Source organism: Nipponia nippon, unplaced genomic scaffold, assembly GCF_047370975.1.
Source record: "Nipponia nippon isolate SJK-2023a ecotype South Korea unplaced genomic scaffold, ASM4737097v1 scaffold_10, whole genome shotgun sequence".
Lineage (NCBI taxonomy): Eukaryota > Metazoa > Chordata > Aves > Pelecaniformes > Threskiornithidae > Nipponia > Nipponia nippon.
The window spans coordinates 25,838,318-25,851,353 of NW_028262291.1; the positions used below are offsets into that span (position 1 = coordinate 25,838,318).

Sequence of the window (13,036 nt, forward strand, 5' to 3'; positions counted from 1 at the left end):
AAAGGGCTGACTTAGTCCTGGTCCTTTTGTCATTCTCTTGTAAAGTATCTGGGGGGCGATTCAGTTGCCCACTTATAGGTTTCTGGTGCAGTGCAAGACACACTAAGGTCTCTAGATGCCAACATGGGGCAGGCAGATACCAAGGCCTTGAGAGCAGTACTGGAAGACCAGGCAGTGTAAATGGGGGCATCTAGGCCAAACATCATGCAGTTGGCTCAATGCCTCCTCCCAGCACCAGCCAAGCTTCCCCTCTCCACTATCCATAGGATGCTGTCTACCTCCTATTGCATTTACTAGTATCTGACAAACCTGCTGAAATACTTTGGCCTCAAAGCCTCTGCCTTGTTGCATGCTCTTCATGTCTAGGTCCCCAAATATGGTGAAAAATTCATCCCTTAGAAACTTGGTTGCAAGCACAGCCTCTTGGTTCCTTTTTGGGTAAGCTTCAGGTCATTTTCTAAAGAAATCCATAGCTACCAACAAATATTTTCTGGCAGATTCCATCTCAGGCAAAGGCTCAACTGCAATGAATCGCGGTAAGGTCCCCAGGAGACACGGCTCCGTAGGGTTTCTCCCCATCTTTGGGGACCCACTTTTGAAATACAACCCCTGCAAGAAATGCATCACATTTCCTGTAGTAATTTTCCATCATCTGTCTGCATTTTCCTCAAAACCAGTTCTCTCTTGGCTTGACTAAGGATTTTGCAACCTCAAGATGTCCAATGGTTTTGACATCATAACAAAACCTCAGAACCTCCTTTTTGAGTGTTTCGGGTATAATGAGCTCGCATGAATACTCATCACCCATTGTTTTATTTCCCCATCTCCTGTACAACATTTCATCTTTAAATTCCAAGCTTTCTCACTATGACCAGAGAGTTTTTGCCCTGCTACTCTGAAGAGAGTTTCTGCTCCAAAGCAGACACAGTTGCCAAATGAGGGTTTTTTTTCAATCACACCTTGTTTTGATACCAGGAGCCTTTTTGAGGGATGCTTCTAGCTCCTTGAACTCTGCTCTTGCAAACCTGCATCTTCTGGATGAAGCAGGAGCGTTTTCATTCCTGCAGATTGTGAAAGAAAGGAGAAGAAAAAGGATGCAGTTTCAACCTTTTCTTGCTGTCCTGCTGAGGGAGGTGTCTGCCCCAAAACAGGCATTTGAACAAGGTGTTGGCAGAACTAGCCTTTGGTGGCTTCGGTCTCGTGTCAGTGCTGTCCCCACCCCAGAGGCAACCCCAGCTGTGTTCAGCAGAAACTGCTTCAGCTCTGAAAATGCCCAGCTGACTCCTCTGGCCACCAAGGTAGCTTTCCCTTCTCACAAGGAGCATGTGGAGGTTTTGTAATCCTGGCAAGTCCGCAGCTGAACCTCCAGCAGCAGGATCAGTGCGCCGCAAGGCCAGGCAGGCTGACAGTGCCCTGCTCCCTTCCCTCGCATTGGGGAAGCGCTGCCCCATCGCCCCTGGCTGAGCGTCTGCCCAGGGTGTGTTACACTTCTTTTCAACAGGTCACCTCACTCTGGGTTCAGTTTCAGATTGGCAGCCTTGAGCTCCTGGCAGTCTGCTTATAAAACATTATCAGTTCCTATTAAAGGTTTACCATATGCCAGGATATCCTCAGCTATAACGGAGGGATTGGATGGCTGGCCATACAGCCATACAGTACCTGCACTGTTGGTCTCTCGAGTGAGGGCTGCCTTACACAGGTGGTGGGAGACCCACGCTACAGTTTGCTGTGGACTTGCCCTAACACAAAAGCCATTTTCACCACCAGATATCCACAGTGATATCCAAAATCAGATAAAACAGATATCCAAAATGAACCTAGTAAGGCACATGCCAGATATTATCCATTAATGGTAAAGCAGAAGCACCCTTTGATTAACACATTACACAGCAAAGCTCTTGCTGGCCTTTTTTTCTAACCGGGACAACAGATGAGGTCCAGGAGCTGGCTACAAGCTCAAAGAGACAGCTCAGGGGCCTGCCCGCGGAGGCAGACGCTGCAAACAGATTGCCCAAACCTCTTTGTTTCACATGAGCCATGTCTTTAAAGGAAAACACCACTGGTTGAAAGCCCTGGTGCTCACTGACCAGGTACCAACCACAATGATGTACACGCTGAGTGTTCATCTCCCACCTTGGCTATGCCGAGCATTTTCCTGGACCCCGGCGGTCCAGTGTCCTGCAGGCATTTCTCCCCAGCAAGGACACTTGCCCTAGTCCCTGCCTTCCCTCGTACCCATGGGGTGGCTCTGTTTTGGACTGTCCCATCATCTCCCTCTCTGTCTAGTTTCAATTAGCAACTGCAGTACCTGAACGAGCATCTGCGATGCCTATAAATTACACATGCGATAACCCCTCTCTTGCTGCTTGGCTTCCCCCGTAACCCTTCCTCTGAAGTGGACCACTGCCAAATGGAGGCAAATAGGTTGTTCAACCAAGAACTCTATTTTTTGCCACCGAGGCCAAGGAAAAGGGGATTTTCAGTACAACCAGCCACAAAAGTACCCTTCCCAAAAGCAAACTAATTAAAGGCTGCAAGACAAGAGCGGGGTTCTCTGAACACCAACTTAATATCCAGCCCTGGGCACCACAAAGCCTTGCTGCAGCCTCAACTCTAACTTAAAACCAGTATCACACAGCTTTACATGTGCAGCTTCAGGTCCCTCTGTTTCCTGAGTTGAGTTTGGGCCTTTCGGTAGATTTTTATGAGGCTCTGTCCTGACTAGCCATATATTTATAACAACTGTTTCTGTGGATATTTCCCCTCCCCATCAGAGCCACACTTAAGTGAGCCGCTGCACTCATGTTTGATGTTGCAGCCAATCCCCCATTGCTTTCTATCCTGCATAAGTCCCTTTTTCTAATAGCTTGAAGTGGTATGAACTGGATGGAAATACTCTTCTCTCTAGCACAGGACCTCATACCTATATAAAGTAACCAGCTTCCCTCTCTTCCAGTACCAGCTTTCCGTCTTCTGTTCAAGGGCTGAAATGCAATATTTAAGCTCTGCCATAAATCCCACAGCTTCATAGAGCGTTTCTGGCCTCCTGCACAATCTGCCTAAGTGTCTAGCAATTGGTCCATCGGCTATTTATCTTGGAAGTCCTCATTGGCATCTGGAGATGTGAGGAACACAAAATGTCTGCAGGTCCTCTGCCAATTTAGGTGGGTCTCTTCTTCCTCTTGCCTTCTAGCATTTGGCTGTGTCCTGTCTAGCTCAGACTGATATCTGGCTCCAATCTGCTTACGAAGGTTCAGACCAAATCTTGATAAGCCAGGTTATGTCTATAACACAGTGCTTGCCACAGCTGTGCTCCTGACTCTGCTCCAGGACGAGGTCTGGGCATGCACTATCCCAGGGAAGGCTGGAAAAGATCCACACAGTGCTCCAGAAGGTCTCTCAGGCTCCCAAACCGGAGACCAGCGCCACAGTCCAGGCTGCAGAGCATACCCCTGCCCCAGTGTTTGACCTCAGGCTCTTCTTTGTGACCAAGGGCTGCAGAGCAAGGCTCCATCTGGCTCCTCTCTCCAGCCAGCCTTGTGGTGGGAACGGACATGCGTCAGCCCCCCATGGGGTGCTTTCTTGAGTGGCATTGCTGGGGCTGGGAAAAACCTGATGCTGTGGGCCTCCCTGTGCTTGCCTTACAGAGCACGCACACTGGAAATGGCCAGACCCAACAGCCTGGGACCAACTCTGCGTCTAGCAGGCTGGTACCCTGGTGAGCCTTTGGTTTCCTTTTTAAGATGGTTTTCTATTCTTTCAGAAACCTTGCAGTGGCTCTGGCCTCCTGTTAAGTTTCAGACTGAATAGCATTTTTCCGTTTCCCCTGTTTTGTGAAACACCTTCTGTCCTGTGTCACACACATTCCCCAACACCTCACGGAGCTGGGGTCTTGCAGCTGGGCCTTCAGATCTCTCTGGGCACTGTCCCAGCACAGAGTCATTCTCTGATTGTTTTCGACCCTTTCTGGGAAAATTCCCGATATTGCCCTCTCTCCCTGTGCACAGTTTACAACTTTGTTTTGTTTTGATTTGATTCTGGTGTGAATGCCTTTCACTTTCCACTGCGCCTGAAAAGGTTAGATGTCTGCAGGCACCTTTGTTATCTGAGCCCTCTTGCATCAAAAGAATTAACACAGTTCCCCATTTCCCTCTTTGGAAACTGCATCCTACCCCAACACCAGAGTTACCGCTCCGGACTGAAGCGGTCACCCAATATCCCAAGTCCTGAGGAGGCAATTTCCACTACAGGGAGGAACTGATGAGACCCAGGGTATTTGTTTTATGCAGCGGTGTTTGCACACAAAGCACTATTTCCCTAAACATAGTAGCAATCAGATAGGAGTCATTTCAAAACATTATACATTTCTTTTATTTCCCCCAGACAGAAGCCTGCCCAAAATGTTTGTTCTGTCTCTTCCTCAGGTTCCTTATTTCCCATTGATAGCACTTCTCTGATGGGCCTTGACTTTCTGCTGACTCCCCGTCTCTGGTTTCGTAGTGTTTGCAGGCTTTTACTGAATAAAGATGGTTGCTACCTTCATAAGCCCCACAGAGTTTTCACCCAGCCTCAGCGTACAGCATGTCTACCAGTGACTAAACCAGCTTACCTTTCAGGCTCCATCACTGACTAAAAACCCACTTGCCTGACAGCTAATGAACACAGTTCTTGCTGATAAAGAATATATTTAGAAATAATACTGATTCAACCATCTGTCTCCAGCAAGCAGATTAACTGCATTGGGATAAACCCTTAAACGACATCTTCAAAAAAAAAAAAAAAAAAAATCAGATTTGAACTGGCATTTAACTGCTGAGTTAGGCGATGCAATGGTCTTCAATCAGTGCAGATAAGGAGAGACTATAGCTCACAACATACCAGCTTGTCATGGCTAAATCCTGCTGGGACCTGAAGACAGCAGCTACTAAATGTTGAATCACAGCTATTCTCAATGGAGAGATAAAGAATCTGATGCTTGTGGATTCATACTTGTATAGTCCATAAAATCAGTTACGGACCACCTTCCATAATAGTGGTGAGTCTGCCACTGCTCAACAGCCCTCCAAGATACCTCCACTGCTTCTTCCCCTGCTGCTTCTCATTCATCTCTGTTCCCTCCTCCCTCCATCCTTCTCCCGTATTCTTCATTGACCCGTCTCTCTTTGATCAAAAAATGACCCTAGAAGTATCGTGGTGATGACAATTGCTCTTGCACATCATGCTTACTTATGTGACAGTCAAAATAGGAAGGTGATGTGCAAGTACGAATGAAAACACGACCAAGCAGGATCACCAGTACGTATAATAGCATTGATTCATTTGAACTTACACAGAAAATAAAGTGGAGGTCATTTATTTAATATATGTAAGCAGCTTTCCTCCTTTACTTATGAACGTTCATTTACAAGTTGAGGCAGCTGAGAGGCATGTAACTATGGTAAATTACTCTAACGCTTTATTCATATGAAACGTTCCCATACATCTCTTAGTCAATGATTCTCACGTCACAGGGGTCCCATACTAGCTGCCATACTGCTCAGGCTTCTCCTAATGCAGAACTGTTTCTCTTTTCCTTTTGAAAATGTATTTACATGAAGATATTAGACGCATGCTTTCCAAGCTGATTAACGATTGAGATGGGATTTTTTTTTTTCCAAATGTGTAGGAGTAATACCTCAGAAACACATGACTTTTGAGGCAGGGATTTCTCAGCATTTTCTGAAAAGCAGTGACCAACCCATATCTTGTTTTGGCCCATATAGGTTGCCCACGCTGATGAGTTACTTTTTAAAGATGAGACCGTTCCTGCGGATTGACAGGTTGAGCTTATTTTACGTACTGAGAGACCTGAGCATATGAGAACACACCAGCTTCTTGCACCGAATAAGGACCTGGCCGTCAGGAAACCTAAGTTCATTCCCTTCCAAAATCAAGCACAGGACCTCTACTCCATGAGTTTTTGGACTCCGGCAGTGAGCTCTTTCTCCAGCCCGCTGAGAGCCTCCTTCTGCCGGAGCCACGGCCCCGGGAGGATCCCACTGATGCCACTGAGTGGCGACAGCTTGACCTTGCACAAGCCACTCGCAGGTTCCGAGTCTCAGTTTTTCCGACTGCAAAATGGGAAGAAAAGTCTCTTACTGCCACAGGATGCGTCACACTTTTTACCTGAGAATTGCTACAGCTACCCAAACGCCCTGAACAAGACTTAAGGACTCCAGGGAGCGAAGCTGGCTAAAGAGCCGGGAACTAGGGCGAGCGAATGGACAGGGATGTGGCTGGAGATGTCCTTTAGCAGCAGACCTTGGCTCCGAGCCTCCCAGACACCACCTCCCTCTTGCAAGGGAAACTCATCATGCCTTTGAACGAAGGGCTTGGAAAAGGAATAAATCTTCAAGATCTGAGGGATTGAAGTCTGCACATTAGCTCCCCTTAAACCCTGAGTGCATTTAACTTGGGAGGTTAGAAACCACAGCCAAAGAAATCTCTTTTGATTCACAACTTGTTTTGAGCAGTCACCCATAAAGCAGCCAGTGAATCACTCCAGCCAGTTAGTCATGCAACCACACTGAACGTACACTCAAAAGGCAGCACAAAATAAACAGCCTGCAGCTCCAGATAACACACACACAGCTCATTTGCGCTATCTGGCATCAGCATATATTGTTAATGGGACTCCTACACCAAACCCTTAGGAAAAGACGCACTCAGTAAGCATCTCCAAATCTCTCTCCCCATCAGTATTTTTCTCGTCTGCTTCGCACTGTGTTGCTTTCAAAACAATTAAGACTAGTAAAAGTTTTAAGACTCTTTCTCTCTCTTTCCGCACCCTTCTCGTCGCTGGTAACGTCCTGCTGGGGTTACAAGCGTGCGCTGCAGCAGCGTAGGGCTAAAGCGGAGTTAATCCCAATCAGCAGCGGACAAGTCGAAAATAAACAGCTCTAGTGCGAAAAGAAATCTTCCTGCAAGGAGGGAGCGGCGGGAATACAGGGAGAGGGAGGCTCCCGGTCCTTTGACACATGAGTGTTATAAACAGCTCGGGTCAGGAATCCTATAAAAGTCTCCAGCCAGATCTACCGTCCAAGTCAAGAGAAGCGCAAAACGTCTTTGGAAAGAGCCGCGAATAAATCTTCCTGCGCAGCCGGGGTAAGGAGCGTGAGCCCTACCTTCGCGTCCTGCTCCCTGAGGAAATCCCGCAGGTTTCCGCGGAGGAGATCCCGCACCTCCGAGTGTCTGTTCAAACAGAGCCTTAGCCAAACTCCTGGCGAGAGCTCCCTCCCCTCCCTGGGAGGGTGCCGGAGCCCTTGAATGGCAGATCTGGTGGCCCTATTGTGGAAAAGAGAGGGCGATTGCCAGGGCGGCGTCAGCAGCACGCCGGGAGCCGCCGGCCGAGCCTGGCCGGGCAGCCGGCCCTGCAGCGCCCGGGAAGGGGCGGCCCTGCCGCCCGCCTCCCCGCCGGCTCCCCTCCCCGCCGGCGCTGCCTCCGCTCGCTGCCGCTTCTCCCCGATGCCCGTCCCCCGCTTCCCCACTCGCGCCTCCCTCCCGCGTACTTCTCCCCTTTATACGCCCCTGTTGCCCCCCGCGGGGATCAGGGCAGCAGCATCTCCCCACCCCCGGCCCCACGCACCTCTCCCCGCCGGGGTGCGGGGGGAGCCCCCGCACTCCCCGCCTGCCTCCCCGCCGGCGCTTTTATCCGTGGGAAGGAGCCCGGGCGGGAGCCGAGGGCCCAAATCAAAGCTGAGGGGGGAGGGAAGGGGGGACAGGACCGGGGCGGCCGCCGCAGCCCGGGATCGCCCCCCCCCAAGCCCTCTGCACCCCGCGGCCGGGCGAGGGGCGACGGCCGCCCGCCCGGGCCGGCGGCGGAGCGGTTCCCGCGGAGATGCGCACCGGGGCGGGCGGAGGGCCGGGGGGGGCCGTAACAGCCCCAGACCCCGGGGGAGAGGCACGGCATCGCCCGGTGTGCAGGAGCCCCGCAACAGTCCCGGGGAGAGCCCACGGCCCCGGGTGCCCCCTCTCGCCCCGGGCTCGGGGCTGCGGCTGGAGGCGGGGGAAGGGGGCCGATGCCGCCGGTCCTCCCCGGCGCACGGCGGGCTCCGCCAAGCCCCTGGACACCGGCGGGGGCTCTGCGCGGCGCCGCGGGGAGCCCCGAGCGGTATCCCACGGGGGGCGGAGGGGGGACCGCCTGCGAGCCCGTTCCTGCCGTGCCTGCAGTTCACGTTATATTAGGGGGAGGAGGAAGAGGAGAAATGCATTAAAAGTGTCAATTTAAAAAGGCACGCAGCGAGCCTCTGATTCCTACGGCAGTTGCTTTCTGCACCTCTATTAATAACATACTTTAGGCTGCACTTCTTATTTGCTCGCTAAATAAAATAAATGGTCGTTATTTGCATAACCCGGCACTTAAAGAGTTTCTTCTGTTAGAGAAAGTCCGTTTCCTTTCTCCTGTCTCCTTTGAGCAAACTTCCCCATCACATTCGCCTTCACTCCCCAAAGGATTTTTTTTCCAGACCGTATTTCTAGACAGCAATATACGTATATATTTGTGTGTGTGTATGGGTATATGCATACATATGTTTCGAGACATATAACTTACTTCAGCTCCACGCAGTAGAAATAGCAAGTCAGATTACTACAGCACATAAATCATTCGAAAGCCTTTTCCCCTCCTAAGCCAAGATATATAACCTGTTCTGGGGGCTTTTATTTAAGATTTCGGCTTTAATTGCCGGTGCCGGTCTGCGGGATAACCCGTGCCCCTGTTTACGGCAGGGAAAGCGGAGGAAGCCGTGCGAGGCCGCCGGGCCGTCGGCAGTGCCCAGGCAGGGGGGCGAGAGGCGGGGGAGGCGGGGAGCCCCGCCGGGCCCCCCCCGGGCCAGGCCGGCAGCCGCCGCTCCGAGGGGGCCGCGGGGAGCCCGGTCGGAGGCAGGGCCGCCCGGTGCCACCGGCCCTGCCAGCAGCCGGGCTGGAAGCGCTTCGGCGGAGGCCGCTCGTGTCCTCCGTGTATTTACAGCCGCATCTCTCCCTGGCCTATATTTATCCGTACAATGCGGTGGAAGGGCTTAGATCTAGAAATAGAAGCCGAGAGCAATAGATGGCAGGCACGGGCTTTTTATAACTCGAAACGACGTGTTTATTAAAGAATTAAAATAAAATTAAACAAAAAAAAAAAAAAGGGGGGGACACCCTCTCCCGCCGGCTCGCCGGGTGCCCGCCGCCGGCCCGGGCCCCGCCGCGCTGCCCGCCCGCTCCGCGCTGGGCTCGCCCGGGGCTCTGCAAGCGAGGCGGGGAAAAGCGGGGGCGGGAGCCGGCTGCGGGGCCGCCGTGCGGGGAGCGGCGTCCCCCGGGCAGTGCAGAGAGCGGCCCGGGCGATGGCCCCGCTGCAGCTCCGGGCGCGGGGAAAAGCCGGCCGCCGGCGCGCTGCCTGGCCGGAGAGCCTGCCGTTTTGTCGGCCTTCCTTATTTATTTATTTTTTTTAATCTTTTTTTGGGGGGTGTTGTTGTTTTTTAAATTGAGGGACTTAGCGGCACGGCGTCCCACCACCCCAGCATCCTCCTCAGCCCCGGGCAACCGGGAACGCGGGCAGCCACCGGTCGCCGCCGCGCTCCTTCCCCTTCTGCAGGACGCGCACGGCTGTACCGGCACCGGAGCGGCCGCGGGGGCTCGGCGGGCGGCGGGAGGCAGCGGGGCAGCCGCCTGCTCCCCGAGCAAAACCCTCCCGTAGCTCTCTCCTGCACCCCGCCTGCGCGGCAGCCGGCCGCGCTTCTGCCCGCTGCCGAGAAAGGGGACGGCGCTCTCTTACCCCGCTCTCACCCCCGCCGAGGGTGTTTACCCGGGCTCGGTGATTTCCCGGTCCCGGTCCCTTCAGGCGGGCGCCGGGGCTCCCGGGACACAACGCCTGCGCCCGGCGCGGCGGGCTGAGCCGTTTGGGAGAAGGCGGAAAGGCGCCTACGGGTGCTGCAGTCGCTCTGCGAAACCCCGATCTGGCTATAATTAGCGAGTCTCTCTGTTCAGTCAGTAACCATTATTATTATTATTATTGCTATTAATTATCCTCGAGGATCCATGTGTCTCTTATTACAGCCCATCGTCCCCAGCCACATCACACGGGGCTCGCAACGAGCGCGGGGCCGGGCCGGGCCACCCGCCGCCGACGCGGGGCTCCCACTGAAGCCAAGCCCGGAGCCCCGCTTGAAAATAAATCGGGGGCACCCCGGCGGTGTTAAGGAGGGCGATAAAGTCGTGTGGCTCTACCGGGGGTTGTGATGTGTCATCACAGGCTAAGCCGGTGCTCTGGGCTTTGCAACCTACAAAAACAAGAGAGCCGGTTAGCAGGGGGAGGATGGCGGGGCAAGGCCGGGCAGGGCGGCCGGGAGGGCACCGGGGGCTCTCCTGGGCTCCCGCTTCGCCCGGCGGCAGCGGAGAGCGGCTCCCTCCCGGCCGGGGGCTCCCCGGCCTCGCCGTGCTCTTCCCCGTGGGCCCCGGCCAGGCCCCAGAAGGCCTCCGCGGGTGCGGGGCGGGCCTGGGCGCCGGCGTGGGGTTGTCTGCCCACGGGGAAGGGGCAGGGGAAGAGAGGGAGCGAGGCAGAGGGAGAAACCCCCAGCCTGAGCCCCGGCCAGAACAAGCGCGAAAGCAGCCTCCGGCCGGAGCCCTCCTGCCACTCCGCGGCCGGCGGGGAGATACCCGCGGGAGGGGGTTGTGCCACCCGGGTGCGGGCCGGGGCCGTGCGGGCCGGGGCAAGGGGGACGGGATCGAGCCGAGCCCGGCCCGGCCCGGCGGCGAGCGGGCAGCGCGGCCGAGCGCAGGGCAGCCGGGCTCGGCCTGCCGTTCCTGGGCACGGCTGGTCGGCGAGGGCTTAATGCCCTTTCCCCGGGAAGGGAGTCACCTGTGGCGGGGGAACCGGGTCTGGGGACCTGGATCCGGGGACTGGGAGGGGTGCGGGGACACCTTGGCTGCACGCAGCGGGTGATGGACGGCGCCTGACCGCGGCCCGGCACGCCGGGGTTCGGGCGATGGGCAGAGGGAAGGCGCCTCTGCCTCCTTTTAAGTCTAGAGATGGGGGAAAGGGAAAGTAAAGAGGGCAAAAAGCACCCAGAATGACGGCGAGAGCCTGGAGGTGGGATCGCCGGCCTGACCCGGGCCGCTCCCGCCTTCCCCGCGCCCCCACTCCGCAGCCACCGCCGCCTTAGGGGCTCTGGGGAGACCCCGGCACGGCCCTGCCGGTGGCCCTGCCCGGCGGGGGCACGGTGGCCCGGGGCAGCGGGGACAGGGACCCGGCCGCCCCCCGTCAGCGGCGACGCGCTGAACCCAGGCCGGGGCAGCGCCTCTTTGCCCGCACAGAGATCACCGGCAGGGAGAGGAAGAGATTTCATTTCCACTTTTTCTTCTTCGGAAAAAATAACCGTGGGGGTTTTATTTGTTTGGTTGTTGGCTTTTTGGTGCTTTTGGTTTGGGTTGGTTCTTTTTTTTGGGGGGGGGAGGGTTGTTTGTTGTTTTTTTTTTTTTTTTCTTTTCCCTAATCGCCTCGACACAGCGGAAACCTCCCGAAGAAGCCTTTTAAACCCACGCTGGGAACCGACGTGAGCAGCGACCCCGTTCCCGGCTGTCCTGCCGAGCGCCAGCGCAAGGGAGTGTCTTAATTGCCGCTAATGACCCGCGGAGAGGATGCGAGTGGGTTATCTGCAGCCGGGCAGAAATCAATTAGGGGAGTGGCAATTAGGGGAGAAAGTGAGAGACAGGGAAGTGGGAGAGACCCTTACAGCGGCAAGTGAAGATTTCGGTGAAATTTTCCAGAAATTCTCCCTCTGGAAGAGGGTACCCGTGGAGAATATTTTGCGCAGCCCGGCGGTCCGCTCTTTCTTTCTGTTTCTCTCCCCGTTTACTGCGGATTTCCCTGCATTGCCCCAGAGCTAACGCTTTCCGGGAGCGCACCGGTCCCGCTCAGAAATGACGATTAAAATCACCGCAAAGCGGGACGGGCGAAACGCGGCTTCCCGCCGGCATCGGGGGCTCCAGACCCGGCTGGGAATACAGATATTCGGGGGGCCCAGCGGCCCCCGCCCCGCACCGCGGCCGCCCCCGCTGCGGCGGGACGGGGCTGCCCGCGGGCGCGCTGCGCTCCGCGGCCGGCAGCGCTGCTCGGCGCGGCGGAGCCGGGCAAGGTCTCCTTGACCCCGGGAGGACTCGTCCTGCCGGGCAGCCGCCCCCCCCCCACCCCCCCTCCCCCGCCCCTGGGGGGCCCTTTCCAGCCGCGGGCGTCTCTCTCCGGTTTCGCCCGCGGTGCTTCCCCCGCCGCACGCCAAGGACTCACCGTAACAGGAGACCTGCAGAGCTCCGTTGTGGCCGCTGCTCTCTTGCAGCTTGAGGTTGCTCTCCGGGGGGGTTTTGCAGGGGCCTCGCTGCATGTAGAGGTGCGGCGGCTGCTGCTGCGGAGGGTATTTGTTAAAGGAGGCCGGAGCCCCGGCGGAGCCGGGAGCCTGCACGCTGCCATCCAGGGACTGACATTCCTGCTGGCTGTAGCGGCTCCGGCACTTAGTGCTGCTGTCACCAAAGCCTTGTCCTTTGCTGGCCAGGAAAGTAGGGCTGAACTTGTCACTTGCTTGAAATGCCCTAAAAGGCGAGGAGCCTTCTGTGCCCTGGGAGGCTGCGTTGTAGTAGGAATCCATGGCAGCCGGATCACAATAAGAAACACAAGTATCAGCATTCATTCCTAAAATTAAAAGGCCCGAGTGTCCTTAATGCGCTTGGAGGGGCACCAGGAACCTCTCTTTCTCTCTCCCTCTCGCATACACACACACTCACAGCTGGGCCAGGGAGCTCTAAGAGGATTCAGATGTTCTTGAAAGCTGACCAGATCTCCAAACCCCCTTAAGATCTCGCACAGTAAAAGGGGTCTTTTTCTTTCCCTCCCTCTCCCTCTCTCTCACACACACACACTTGCCCTCCGTCTCTCCCTCCAAACTATCTACACTCTAAAGAGGCTCTTCTCCGCACTTTCCCCCCCACACATGGGGGGGGGGGGGGGAAGAGAGACCTCTCCCCC

General features: G+C 55.5%; 1 protein-coding gene across 1 annotated transcript in view; it reads right to left on the reverse strand.

Annotated features, from left to right (window-relative positions):
* ALX4 (ALX homeobox 4) overlaps positions 1–12,701 on the reverse strand; it is a 51,456-nt gene extending 38,755 nt beyond the window's left edge. Inside the window, exon 1 of the mRNA XM_087746016.1 lies at positions 12,305–12,701. Coding sequence (XP_087602142.1) covers positions 12,305–12,701 — 397 coding nt within the window. The remainder of the gene's footprint in view (positions 1–12,304) is intronic.
* Between the last annotated feature and the right edge of the window lie 335 nt (positions 12,702–13,036).